General features: G+C 61.9%; 1 protein-coding gene across 4 annotated transcripts in view; it reads left to right on the forward strand.

Moving 5' to 3' along the window:
- Window positions 1-12,519, forward strand: part of ABR (ABR activator of RhoGEF and GTPase) — a 187,868-nt gene that overhangs the window by 158,116 nt on the left and 17,233 nt on the right. Inside the window, exon 1 of one of the 4 annotated variants that reach the window (XM_079798866.1) lies at window positions 7,383-8,220. The exons of the other annotated variants lie outside the window; for them this stretch is intronic. Coding sequence (XP_079654992.1) covers window positions 8,059-8,220 — 162 coding nt within the window. The 5' untranslated portion in view covers window positions 7,383-8,058. Of the gene's footprint in view, window positions 1-7,382; window positions 8,221-12,519 lie in introns of those variants that run through there. 4 annotated transcript variants of the gene reach the window in all.

Genomic DNA, 12,519 nt, shown 5'->3' on the forward strand with positions numbered 1-12,519 from the left:
CCACCCCGCACCTCTGAGGGGTAGGTGACAGGCGGAGGGGCCGGCCTGGGGAGGACCTTGGGGAATGACTCATTCAGGCCTGAGAGCACGCAGCCTCTCCTCGAACCACAGGAGCACAGGAGGGGCGCTGTCCTCTCAGCTCCGGGCCGGGCTCCCCGATGCAGGCAAGAGACCACGTTTCATCCCAGCTCCACACCTGATGGCAGGGCGGCCTCAGGTGACCTCCTCAAGTGCTTCCTCTCGAGCCTGTGTATTAACGAGTCGCAGGGTGACAGCACCTGGCCGACAGCTCACTCTCCGTGCGGCTGACCTCCCTGCAGGAGGAGCTGCAACGTCGTCCTCCTAGAAACCAGACTGGTCCCCAAGGATGTCCCACTTGAGAATTTTTTTTTTTAAACCTTTGAGAAAAGGACTTAGCGGAGGAATTGCCAGGGATTTTCCCAGCCGAGGGCTGAGTCTGGACCTGAATGCCCGGGGGCACACCTTGGCGGGCCTCGGCCAGCTCCTCACCGTGGGGCCTCAGAGTCTGCTGTGACCCCTCCCTGCTGCCCAGCCTTTGCTGTGGCACTGGGGGGGGGGGGGGCAGTGGTGACAGTGGTGAGGGGCTGACCTCCAGGGACCCGTGCAGGCTGGTCAGACCCGCGGAGGTAAGAGCCGAGCTGCTCTGGCTTTGGGGCCCAGGTGACCCGGAAAGCACCAGCCTGACTTTGAGATAAGCGTCGTCCCGTTATAAGGCGGCTGAGGGGGACTCACACCAGCCGAGCCGCGGCCCAGCGTTGTCCCGAAGCGGGGAGAGAAGTAGAGAGAAGGCGCCCGTTTCATCCCGGACTCCGACCGGAAGTTTCCTTTAAAAAGCCCCTGAGCTTCCCAGCCTTCACATCTGCTCCCCCCTGAGGGACCTCGCGGGCCAATGGCCGTGGTCAAGAGAAACAGCGGTTCTCATGAGAACTGTCCACCGGAAATGCCGAGTCCGTCCCCTTGAAGGAGGGCCAGGGGCTCCAGATTCTGCCTGCAGAGCTTGGGAGGCACCGGCAGCACCCCCAAGGCTGGGGCGGTGGACCGAGGAGGTGAGCAGATGGGGCTCCATCCCCCCACATCAGCCAGGGGCCTCTGCTTTCACCTGAGTGGGAGGCAGGGAGACTTTGGCCTATGACTGCATTTGGAAAGAAAGGACGGGTGTGTCCTTTGCTTTAAAAAAGAGAAAAAAGGATGACTGTTCGGGTCAAGCTCCTGTTTGGACACCAGGTGTGGAAACTGAGCGCAGGGAGAGAACGTGGCTGCCCGGCCCACAGAGACCGGCAGCACTGCGCCCGGGCTCCCTGGCTGCCAGGAGCCGCCTTCTGCTCACTTGGAGCCTGCAGTGGAGTGGAAAAGCGTTACTTGGTCTTACTGAAAGCAAAAGGCACGGAGCTCAGTGGACCCTGACCTTCCAAACCCTCCCGCCTGAGGCTGTGTCTTCGGCGGCGCGCGGCTGTGCTCGGGGACCCTGGCCACACCATGTCCTCCCCGTGAGGAGGAGCAGGCCAGGAGCCAAGGGGTCCGGGCATTGGGCTGGCCAGGAGCGATGTCCAGGACTTGTGCAGGGAAGGAGTGGATGGACATGGGGTGGGTGTGCCCTGCCTACTCTGTCCCTGGGGGAGGGGGGGTGGTTTTAGATAAGCAAGCTGTTCCCAAAGGCTCAAGTGGATTTTCCACCCACTTCCATGACCAGTGTGCCGTGGGAATCACTGGGATGGCCAGGGGCCTGCCATCAGGGCAGTTCTGCAGGGCACCGCTCTGGGCTGTCTCAGCCTCTCCAGCCCATCGAGAGCCTCCAAGCACCCTCTGGACACCAGCTGGGGCGGGGGCGGCAGCGTGGAGAGGGAGGCTGTGGGGGACAGTGCATGCTCCGCACTGGGGCGGGGGGAGGGGAGCAGAGTGGAGAGGGAGGCTGTGGGGGGACAGTGCATGCTCTGCACTGGGGCGGGGGCGGGGGGAGCAGAGTGGAGAGGGAGGCTGTGGGGGACAGTGCATGCTCCGCACTGGGGCGGGGGGAGGGGAGCAGAGTGGAGAGGGAGGCTGTGGGGACAGTGCATGCTCTGCACTGGGGCGGGAGGGGGAGCAGAGTGGAGAGGGAGGCTGTGGGGACAGTGCATGCTCTGCACTGGGGCGGGAGGGGAGCAGAGTGGAGAGGGAGGCTGTGGGGACAGTGCATGCTCTGCACTGGGGCGGGGGGAGCAGAGTGGAGAAGGAGACTGAGGGGGGACAGTGCATGCTCTGCACTGGGGGCGGGGGGAGCAGAGTAGAGAGGGAGGCTGTGGGGGACAGTGCACTGTGCCATGAGTCAGCGCAGGTTTTTGGGGAGATGGGAGGATCGCAGTGCACGCTGCCAGGCTGGGTCTGGGCCCTTCTTGAACCCTCACCCTCAGATATGTTTTTATGGATTTTTTTTTTTTTAAATCCTCACTCGAAGATACCTTTTCCATTGATCTTCAGAGAGAGTGAAAGGGAAGGGGGAGAGAGACACACACACAAAAAAAACATTGATGTGAGAGAAACACATGGATGGGTGCCTCCTGCAAGCACCCCTACAGGGACTAGGGCACCTGCAACCGAGGGGTGTGCCCCGACTGGGCATCAAACCTGCAACCTTTGGGTGCACAGGGCAGCACCCCGCCGACTGAGCCACCCGCCGGGGCACAACCAGCTTTTCATCTTAGCTGCCCCTGTCCTTATACCATGCACCCCGTAAACCTTGATCACCCCAGAACCTGCTCCCCACCCCTACCCTGGGCATCCATTTAACCATTTGCCTGCCATAGCGTCTATAGACCAACTTTAAAATCATTTTTCATGAGAATTTTCAACTGAAAATATTCAAGGACACCCGAATTGTGAGTAGTTTTATAATATTCATTGCAAATTGATTTGTTAAATTCAAAATATCGTGGCGTGTGGGGATGGTTTCCGTTTTGGACGCGTGGCAGTTAGCTGATTAAAGCCACCAATAGCCACTTATCTGCAGAGTTGAGGTGCCAGAGCTTAGAGGACTACATCGCCGTACACAGCTGCAGGGTCCCAACCTGCGAGTTCTGCCTGGGCTGCTCAGGAGCCCCCTGTCGCTAACATTACCTCCTTGGAGGGCGGGTCCGTGGCGAGGGGGCCACGGCTCAGTTTGTCGGAGTTAGGCTGGCCCGTTCAAGGTCCGCCCCGCCTGGCAGTGGCGGGCATCTGCTCAGTGGTGGGTGAGTGAAGGAATGAATGAGTGGCGGGCATCTGTTCAGTGGTGGGTGAGTGAAGGAATGAATGAGTGGCGATGTAGCTTGTAGGCCCAGCTCTGCAGTTGGTCACTCAGTGACTTGGAGCCAAGTGTTCCTGCCCCTGGGCCTAATGCAGGCCTGGAACGCAGCAGACATTCAGAACGTTGGGTAGACAGAAAGCCATCCGTGGGCCTCACTTTCTCATTCCGGGAAGAGCTCTGCCTTCCCCACACGCAGGTTTTGATTAGCGTCCGCACAGAACACGGTGAGAACACACGTCAGGAATGCAGGGATCACAGAGCCAGCCGTCGTACGGGGACTTCCCCATCTCCGTTTCCCACAGTTCTCCTGGGACGCGCCACCCTCCACCCTCCTCGCCCACTTGCACACCCTCTGCCCAGCCGGTTCCTCTGGGCTCTCGTGCTCTGCCCGCCCTGCTGTTCTCTGAGCGTGGACGCTGAGCCGGTCTTCGGGCAGGAACCCCTGTGGGCTCCCCCGCTGCAGCCCCCGCAGCCTCTGACCCACTTTGCTCTCCACCACCACCTTGCCTCCCAGCCCTGCTCCCTCGGGGCCTGCTCCATGCAGGCGGACCCCAACCACATCCCTCCCAGTCCTCATCCTCAGCGCGGTCCCAGGCTGCCCGGCTCCCAGCTCCAGCACCCGGACTCTGGGGACTCTTGGGACTCTCCCTTCCCCCCTGATTGCCCTCGCTGGTGGCTCAGAAACCCCTTTTCCGGGCTCAGTGTCATTTGACCGAGGACAGGGACAGAGAATCGGGGCTCTGGTCTGGGCCTGAGGGAGGATGAAGTCATTCCAGTGGGAAGAAGGAGGTCACTCCGGGGAAGTGGCAGCAGCATCCTAACGTTCTGAGAAGGAGCCTTCCCTCTGTGTTCCCAGGCGGGAGGATCGGCCGGGAAGCGGTCCCCGCCCCCAGCTGTCACCCGGGCAGCCCGGTGGCAGTCCCCGCCTCTGCCACCCACACGTCTGCGGCTGCGTAGCTTCCCTGTTGACCTTTTTTTCTTCGGTGATGCCACTGCTGACCACCTTAGCCTGACTTTACCTGTCACAGCTGTACACCCCTCCCTGGGGATAACCCGGGGTCCTGCCTGCACCTCCTTAGGCACAGCCCCTCTCATTCCTCTGGCAGAGAGCCCACGAAGGAGACGGGAGAGGACTGGACAGTCTGCTAGGAATGTTTTTAATTCCAAAGGCAGTGACATCTGTTCGTGTGGGCCTTACCGCCCAGGCTCTGTTTATGCGGACGGGGGGCCCTTGCATGTCCTCAGAGGCGGGGCCTGCCAGGTGTGGCTGGATGGAAGGGGTGCATAGAGGGGAGAAGGGATGAGGTCACTTCCTGGGTGGCCAGGACAGCCCAAGCCCAGCCCATTCAGCAGAGATGAAGAAGGGTCCCTGGTGGGCTGGAGGGACCAGAACTCAGACAGCTGCTTTTGAGGAACTTGCTGGGAACATTTGTCTTGTACAAACCCCCCCTCCCCATAGCCCCTGCTCCTAGACCATCGACTCCAGGAAAGACTGAGTCAGGCTTGGGGGGAGAAGGCACATTTGTGCTATCCCCAGAGAGAGCTCCCAGCCCACAGGGAGGACGGGGAAGATGAGCAGCTCAAGGGAGCAGCCTCCTGACAGCTACCCATCTGCTAAGGCGCTTATGTCACCATGGAGACGAGTTGGCCATCTTTCATCCAATCAGAACTGGCCTAACCCAGACAAGTGTTGAGCCTGGGGTTCCAAAGACAGACAAGCGTAGAGCTTTGGGAACAGGATCTAGCCTGTCCCCCTTCTCCCACACACCTGCAGATGGGGGGCAGGCACACCCTGCACAGCCTTCCCCCAAACTGCATCCTGGGAAATGTGACCCAAATAGAGGGAAGAGGCCTCAGAAAGCCAGCGAGGGGCCATTTCTGAAGTTGACCAGCCGGAGGTGCCAAGCGCTGATCACGTGTCTGCAGCAGGTGGATGTGGTCAGCAGTTACAATGGCACCTCACCCGCCAGTTACACAACCTGCAGTTGCGCATTAGCTGAGGGATGCAGAGTAAAGCTAGGGCAGGTGGCCCTTTTCCACAACTGTTCAAGCCACACAACCCCTCCTCCTCCAGGAAGCCTTCCCTGGTTCCCTCTAGCTAGAAATTTTCTCTCCTTTCTCTAGACTTTCATGGCAGGTTATCTGTGCTGTTCTTACCGCGTAAGACTGGATTTCTTGAGGGCAAAGACAGTGCTGTGTCCATCTGGGTACGACGTCGGGTAGGTGCGCAATTAATATGTACCAAATGCCTGGATGCCTTTCTGCCTCCTGTTGAGAGGTGTTTAAGCCCATGTCTCCTCTCCTCTCTTGGGCTGCAAGCATTGTCACGTGCAGGCTTTTGATTAATTTCTGTGATTCCTCAGCCCCTGCCCCAGGCTCAGGCACATAGTCCTTCAGTCAGGGCCTCTTGAATGAACTGAATGGGATGAAGAAATGAGGCCTGCAGAAATGGGTGACGCCTTTCCGGAGGCAACGGGTTTTGTGGCAGATGGGGTGAGGAAGCTGCCTGCCCCCACGGGGCTGGAGAAAGACGGTCTTCAGGGGTGGCACCCAGGTGGCCTGGGAGAGGCAGGTGAGGGATGGGGCAGGAAGGGTGGCTCGGGCCTCAGCTGGGCAGGGGACACAGGGGTGTGGCTGCCTCTGTGGGGCTCCTCCCCTCACCCTTGGGGGGCCGGAAAAGCCATGTGGCTCAGCCCGCTTAGCTGCGGTGGCTTTAGGCACCTTGAGTTCTGGTGTGAAGAGGCTCTTGGCAGCCTGGCCGTCTGCACTGTGCAGAAGCGGGTGGGGAGTGTCGGGGCCTGGAGGAGATGGGGCTGGCCTGGGTGCCCTGGAGGCCCCCCTCCCCCCCATCCCAAGCCCATCAGGGCCCAGGACCCTGCCTCCACCGGCCAGGCAGAAGGCAGTGCAGGACCAGCTCCTGCCCCGGGGCAGTCACAGTGGTGAGGTCAGCCAGACCTCTGATCATGGCCCCGCCTGGCCTCGGACCCGTTGCTCAACTTCTCGGTGTCCTTATTCTCCTCGCGTGGAAAATGGGAGCGCCAGTACTTACTGAGGTTGGGGGAGCTCTCAGCGAGCCAACCCCCGTGCAGGTTAGCGTGGGGACGGGTGCAGAGTCAATTCTCAGGAAAGGGCGGCTCATTACGATCGGGTTGGCTATCTGCCGTGAAGCCGCCACCCCTGTCTCCACAGGCACCGAGGGCTCTGATGTTAAACCTCGAGGCCCGTGTGCTGGTTGAGGCCCAGCAGGAGTGTCCCAGAGGCCGAGGGCGGGTTCTGTGCCCTGACCCACCCGCCCTGGGGCAGCCACGAAATGCCCTGACTCGGCGCTTTTTCCTGAATCCAGAAAACCGGCCACCTCTCAGCGAGACACAGTGGCTGTGAGCACGCCCGGCCGCAGCCGCGGGGCCTCCCAGGGGAACGTTGCCTCCCTGAGCCCCCGTCTCATTGACACTAAAACTGGGATGAGGACGCCAACATCACAGAAGGTCTGAGACTTAATGCAATCGGATACCTGGGAGCCCTTTGCCTGGGACCCAGCTCATGGTCGGCACCGTGAGAATACTGGGTTCCTTCCGACCCTGAGCCTAGCGCTGCCCGGTGTGACGGCCTGGACGCCTCTGGGTTTGTACCCGAATCATTTGGAGCTCAGGCCTTTCTCCTTTCTCTGGAAAACTTGTAGGGGAAGTTTTCCCAGCGCTCTGCTTCGTATTGCCACCCTGCGAAACGATTCACTTCTCCCTCTTTGGCTAAAACATTCACCGACTTGATGGCCAAAAACAAGGCCGCACATCGCTCGCTCCCACGGCCCCCCGGCACAGACAAAGCCGCTGGGCGCCCCTTACAGCACTGGCCTTTCCCGGGTTTCTCTGGCCCCGGGCACAGGCGTGGTTAAAGGAGGCCGCGTGAGGAGCGCCTCCGGTGAGCACCAGAGACCAGTGTCACCCTGGGCTTTTGCTCATGTCCAAGGAGAGGGCCCAGCGAGTCCTCCTTCCCCACTAGGGACCCTCCTTATGCGTTACGTTCTCCACCAGAGGTTGGCTGCTGGTACATGCCTGTCTGGCCCTGTTGAGGGGGGCACCTTGTGGCAGGAGTTGGGGGTAAGGATGCAGTTGGGGGTAAGGAGGCAGACCTCCAGGGCCACAGCTTCTTTTCCAGGACAAAGGGCCGCTGTGAATGGCCAGCACTCAGCTCCTGGCCCTGAGCCCTGCTCACCCCTCCTGGCTCCGCCCGAGCCTCCCTCACCTCCAGGCCCAGGGAGCAGCCTGGCGGTGAAGGGGTTAACCGGGATCTAGAGCGCAGGGGCTGGGTTGTGTTTAGCCGCTTGTCAAACTTTATTTAGTCGGGGCTGGAGGGAGAGAGGCAGGGTGGGTGAGGAGGAGCCCCAGCCTGCCAGGAGTTAAAACCCGGAGGTTGGGTTTTTGGAGGGGGCAGCCTCCAGTGCCTGAGTCACTTCCTTCAGGGGAGGCAGGGACCTCCCCTGGACGCTTCTCCCGGCCGGTCCGTGGCGCAGGCACTCGCACTGGGGCGCTGGGACCAGGGACCAGGAGGCGAGCAGAGGGCCCCAATCGGGGCTCCCCAGCAGCCGGCTCCTCTCCGGGGAGGAGGGACAGGGGAGGAGAAAGCCTCGCCTCACCATGCGCTTCCCGGCCCCGCTCCAGTAACTGTGCCGCCGCCGCTGGGGGCTGAGCGCGCGGGACGCGGACGCTCCCGTCGGCGCTGAGCTCTGCGCTCTCTGCGCTCCGGTGCCTGTGCCGCTGTCTGGGCCACCGCGCGCCGGCATGACCGACGTCCTGCCTCAGCCCGACTGCAGCCTGAAGGCGGTGTGCGAGCCGCTGGAGCGCTGCTGCCTGGATCCGCTGGAGGAGCCGGGGAGCAAGCGGCCCCCCAACACGGGCGCCCGGCTCTGGGGCCGTGTGCGCAGCAAGCTGCTCCGCCAAAAGGTGCTGGTGGGGGACCTCCGGGGCCGGAGGGGGTGGACTAGAGGGACCGAGAGAGGGCGGGGTGCTGGGGCCCATGGGGGTGCCGGGTCGCTCTGCCCCTCCTTATGGAGCGCCATCCCAGCTCCTGCCTGACTGTGGAGTCCTGGGACAGACCTGGGGGCTGCTCTGGGTCTGCTCTCTGTGGCCTGAGTTGGATGATTAATGCTGGTTGCTACCCCCGCCACTGACCCTGGCTGCCTTCTCTGCCTTGGGAAAGGGGGGTTGGCTCCTGCGGGAGAGGATTGCTGCTCCTCTCTGAGTCCAGGAATATGAACAGTCTGGGCAAGGGGCTCCTGGGCACCAGTGTCCCCCACGGTGTTCAGCCAAGACCCTAACCCCCTGTATCCAGTGGACATTGCTGGCTGCCCCTGTGCTGAGGGGCACCGACAGTGGCCACTCATCGCCATCAGCCGTGGGAGGTCTCTTTGCATGGGACTGTGGCATCCTTGCCCACCCGGGAGGAGGGATGTGGTGGGAGGCAGAGGCGCTGCTGAGTCTGGGGTCCCTAGGCCGCCTCTTCAGGGACCACCCAGCTGACTGCTGGCCCAGTGCCAGCCAGGCACCAGGCAACTCAGTCCGTGTGCCAGGGGGTTCCTGACCCAACGGGCAGTTCAGAGCAAGCTGTGCCAGGGAAGACTGCCCGTCCTGCTTGCAGCCCCAGACCTGGGTGGGGATTAAAGTCGAGATAGAAGCTGACTGTCTGCAGCTGGGCAGGCTGCCTCGGGGCTGGCTTCGGGCCCTGGCATCGGGCGTCCGGGGAAGAGCCAGACCCAGGGCCTAGCACACAGTAAGTGCTTGATAACTGCAGACAAATGAACGGCCGGAGCAAGGTGTCCTGGTGGCCAGAGCCATGCCCTTCAGGGCAGTCACAGGCAGGCTTTGGCTGGTCGGCGTGGCTGCCGGGGGTTTGCAAGCTCTCCTGTGCTCAGAAGGGGGCCCTTTGCAAAGTCCTCGCTGCCAGCCAGCCAAGGTTCCTGGCACCTGCCAAGAGGAAGTGCTCTTGGGCCCATTGGCTCCTGGTCTAGTTTCTTCCCCTGCCAGTGGGGCACACTTGACCTCCCAGAGGTGACATCAGTCCTGGAAAGTGCTGGGCCGGGCAGCAACTTGAGCTGTCCTGCACTGGCCACTGGGTCACCTTCAGCCTCTCCGGGGACCAGGTTGGCAGAGCCCTGCTGGCCTCAGCTGCTACCAGAGCCCCTCTGTGCTGAGGCAGCTGTCTGTGCCCGGCAGCACGGAGCCATCCCCCCTGCACCCCTTCTCCCCAAACCCTGCTGAGGCCAGCAGATATCGGCCCAAAGCTCCTTGTCCAGTCACAAACCCCAAGGTTGGCAAGAAACTGACCCAACAGGAGCCTGGCACAGTGCCAGCCAAACAGAGCCCTTCCGATGTACCTGCACCTTTGGGGAGGTGCCTGGGGGGTAGGGAGCAACTTTAAACCCTAAAATCCCACACTTCCCCAGACTTTTTATTCCCTCCCTGTGTATTCGTGACTGGCAAAGCCAAGAGGCCTCTTCAGGAATCCTTCAGCGGGCTTTGCCTCTGGGGGTGTCTGTTGGCTCGTGGTGCTCTCGGGGCGAGAGTGGCGGGCCAGCCAGGCGCTGGGCTGCTGAGCGGATTGGCCTCAGTGCAGCTGCAGGGGGGCTCTGGCGCTGGATGCTCTGTGTGGCGGGCGATTCGGTCTCCTAGCCCTTGCTGTGTGGCACAGTCTGTCGGTGTCATGGACACAGGGTCTGCACCACGGACGACAGGAACATTCATCCGCCCTGCTGTGCCTGCCTGGCTGTGCCCGGGCGGAGGGGTGGGCAGGCCTTCTTGTGGAGCCAGGCCTCTGCCCCCTTCCCTTCCCAGCTGCATTCACCTATTTTTTATTTCTTTTTTGGGGGGGGGCGGGGCGGGGACGGGTCAGGTAGCAGCTTAGGTGGGGTGGGGGAAGGGCGCCAGGTACTGCCCAGCCGGGCAGGAGGGGCCGCCTCAGTAACTTGGCACTAAGGATTTGATGTGGAGGATGCCCCAGTCACCTGTGGCCCTCCTGCTCCCATTTAACCAAAGATGAAAGGCTGGAGGAGTGTGTGTGTTGGGGGCCGGGGGGGGGGGGTGCTGTGACTCGACTCATCTGGGGACGCTGTGCTGGGGCTGGAGACTCGGTTCAGATGGAAAAGTCCCAGGATTCACCTGTGGGGCCTCTGGCCTGGGGAGTCTGCTCAGGGCCCACTCACAGGCTCTCCTTTGGGCCCCGGGGGCGATGGCTGGGTCGTTCTTATCCCCAACGAGAGTTCTGGGGCCGAAGCCTCACTCCGACCTCTGACTTGGCAGTTGGTTTGTTGTGCAAGCGTTTAGCAGAGGAGACACGTGGCATTTGGGTTTGTGGGTTCTGCCAGTCCTCTTGGCGTTTTAACCTCGCATTTCTCCTTTTCTTTTTTTTTAAATTTGCTCCAAATCACACTCCAGGAGACCAGGCTCCGTGCCTGTCCTTCCTCCCACCCTGCCCGCTTCGTAGGTTGCACTTTGGAGGGAGAGGGGCAAACCCCACCCCCTGAAGTGTCCTTGTGGGGGCCATAGAGGGCTAGGAGGGCCCCAGGGAGGGTAGGCTCTGATGGGGAAATCTAGGCCCCATTGTTGCCCTGCAGCCAGGCCAGATACCAGCTGGAGGTGGGGAGTCGGGCGGAACTGGCAGGGTCCAGGGGAGTGGGGAGTTGAGGTGGGCTCCTGATCACCTTGTCTCTGTGGTGAGGGGTCGCCATGCGGGTCTGAGAATTCCCTGCCTCCACGGAGCTTCTCTCTGGAAGCTGGAGGCCGGCAAGGTACACGGAGGGGTTTGCTGAGTTCGCCTGCTCTGTGATGGGGTTTGCTCCCCTCTGCTTCTAGGAAGGGTCAGAGGGGTCACTGAGGAAGGGCAGGCTGAGGAGTCACCTGTCTGGGGAACCTGCGGGCAGGAGGGTCCTCTCTTTACCTTCTTGACTGCCACCACAGGGCAGCTCCTGCCCCTCCCAGAGGCTGGCGTTTACAGGGACAGTTCTTCCTCACAGGTGGCCCCAGGTATGCACACCATATACCCCCCACCCCCGCAGGCTCACAGGCCGTGGAGGGGGCAAGGGTGCTGGGGTGTAACATAGCTATGTCGTGAGCTCACTGACTGTGTTTCATGACCTGGCTCTAGGCATCAAGAAAGATCTTGAAACCTTATAGAACAGACACCTGTCCTGCCCTGGCTGCCCACTGCTCGGCCCTGACCCCTCCCCAGAGCCCCACCCCTCGCCACCTTGTTGGCTAAAGGGAAGGGACCTGCACCCTAGTCTTCACCATGCACCTGCCCACCCACCCCTAGTGCTCCCTCTGCTGTCGGCAGGGCACAGGGGTGCTCCCCTAGGCCTGGGGGACCTTGCAGCCGCTCATCACCTCCGGGGCCGCCGTGTGGGCCAGCTGGAGGGCAGGGGGGGGCGTGGCGTGACCGCCCTGCATTCCTGCGTCACTCTGCTTCTCACAGCACTTTCTGACTCCCTAGAGAGAGGACCTTCCTCCTAGGGTCACGTGGTGGCCTCCTGACCCCAGTGCTCCCGCTTCTCCTCCACGCCGGCTCCCGAGAGGCCTGTGTGCTTCCGCAGGGCAGGCGTCCTTGACTCTGAGAGTCAGACTCGGAGCCAACCAGAGCCACAAGTTGTGTGACGTTTTGAGAGGGTCACAGGCCCCAAGGTGGGAGCCCCGTGGTGCTCTGAGTGAACTGGGCAGGCGCTGCCTGTTGGCACCTGGGAGGTTAGAGAAGCCACTGGCGCGCCCCGGCATCCCTGCGGCCCACGGCCGGCCTGGCCAGGCAGCCACGCTGGGCTCGGTGCCCCAGCGTTTGGATGGCCCCGGACCGGGGGGAGCTGAGCCTGCCAACCAAGGTGGTTCCCGGAAGGCCACGGCTGCCGGAGCCAGTGTTACAGGAGAACCCAGGGCTAGTGAGGCCCCAGGAGGGCAGCCATTTTGGAAAGAGCCCAGAAACTTCTGCAGGTGCTGGTTGGGGGAGTTGCCGGGCACTGGCAAGCCCTCTGCCGAGTGGCCTTGCCGGCTGCCCACGTGGTCGGGAGCTGGTCAGCAGGTGCCGTGTTCCGGGAGCTCCCTGGTACCCTAGAGGAACACATACCCACGTCCCTAGAACCTCCTGCCAGGCCGGGAGGAAGCCAGAGGCAGTCCTGGACCTGGAGCCCAGCGAGCCTTAGGCCAGTGGTCGGCAAACTCACTAGTCAACAGAGCCAAATATCAACAGCACAACGATTGAAA

Source organism: Cnephaeus nilssonii, assembly GCF_951640355.1.
Source record: "Cnephaeus nilssonii genome assembly, chromosome: 19".
Classification (NCBI taxonomy): domain Eukaryota; kingdom Metazoa; phylum Chordata; class Mammalia; order Chiroptera; family Vespertilionidae; genus Cnephaeus; species Cnephaeus nilssonii.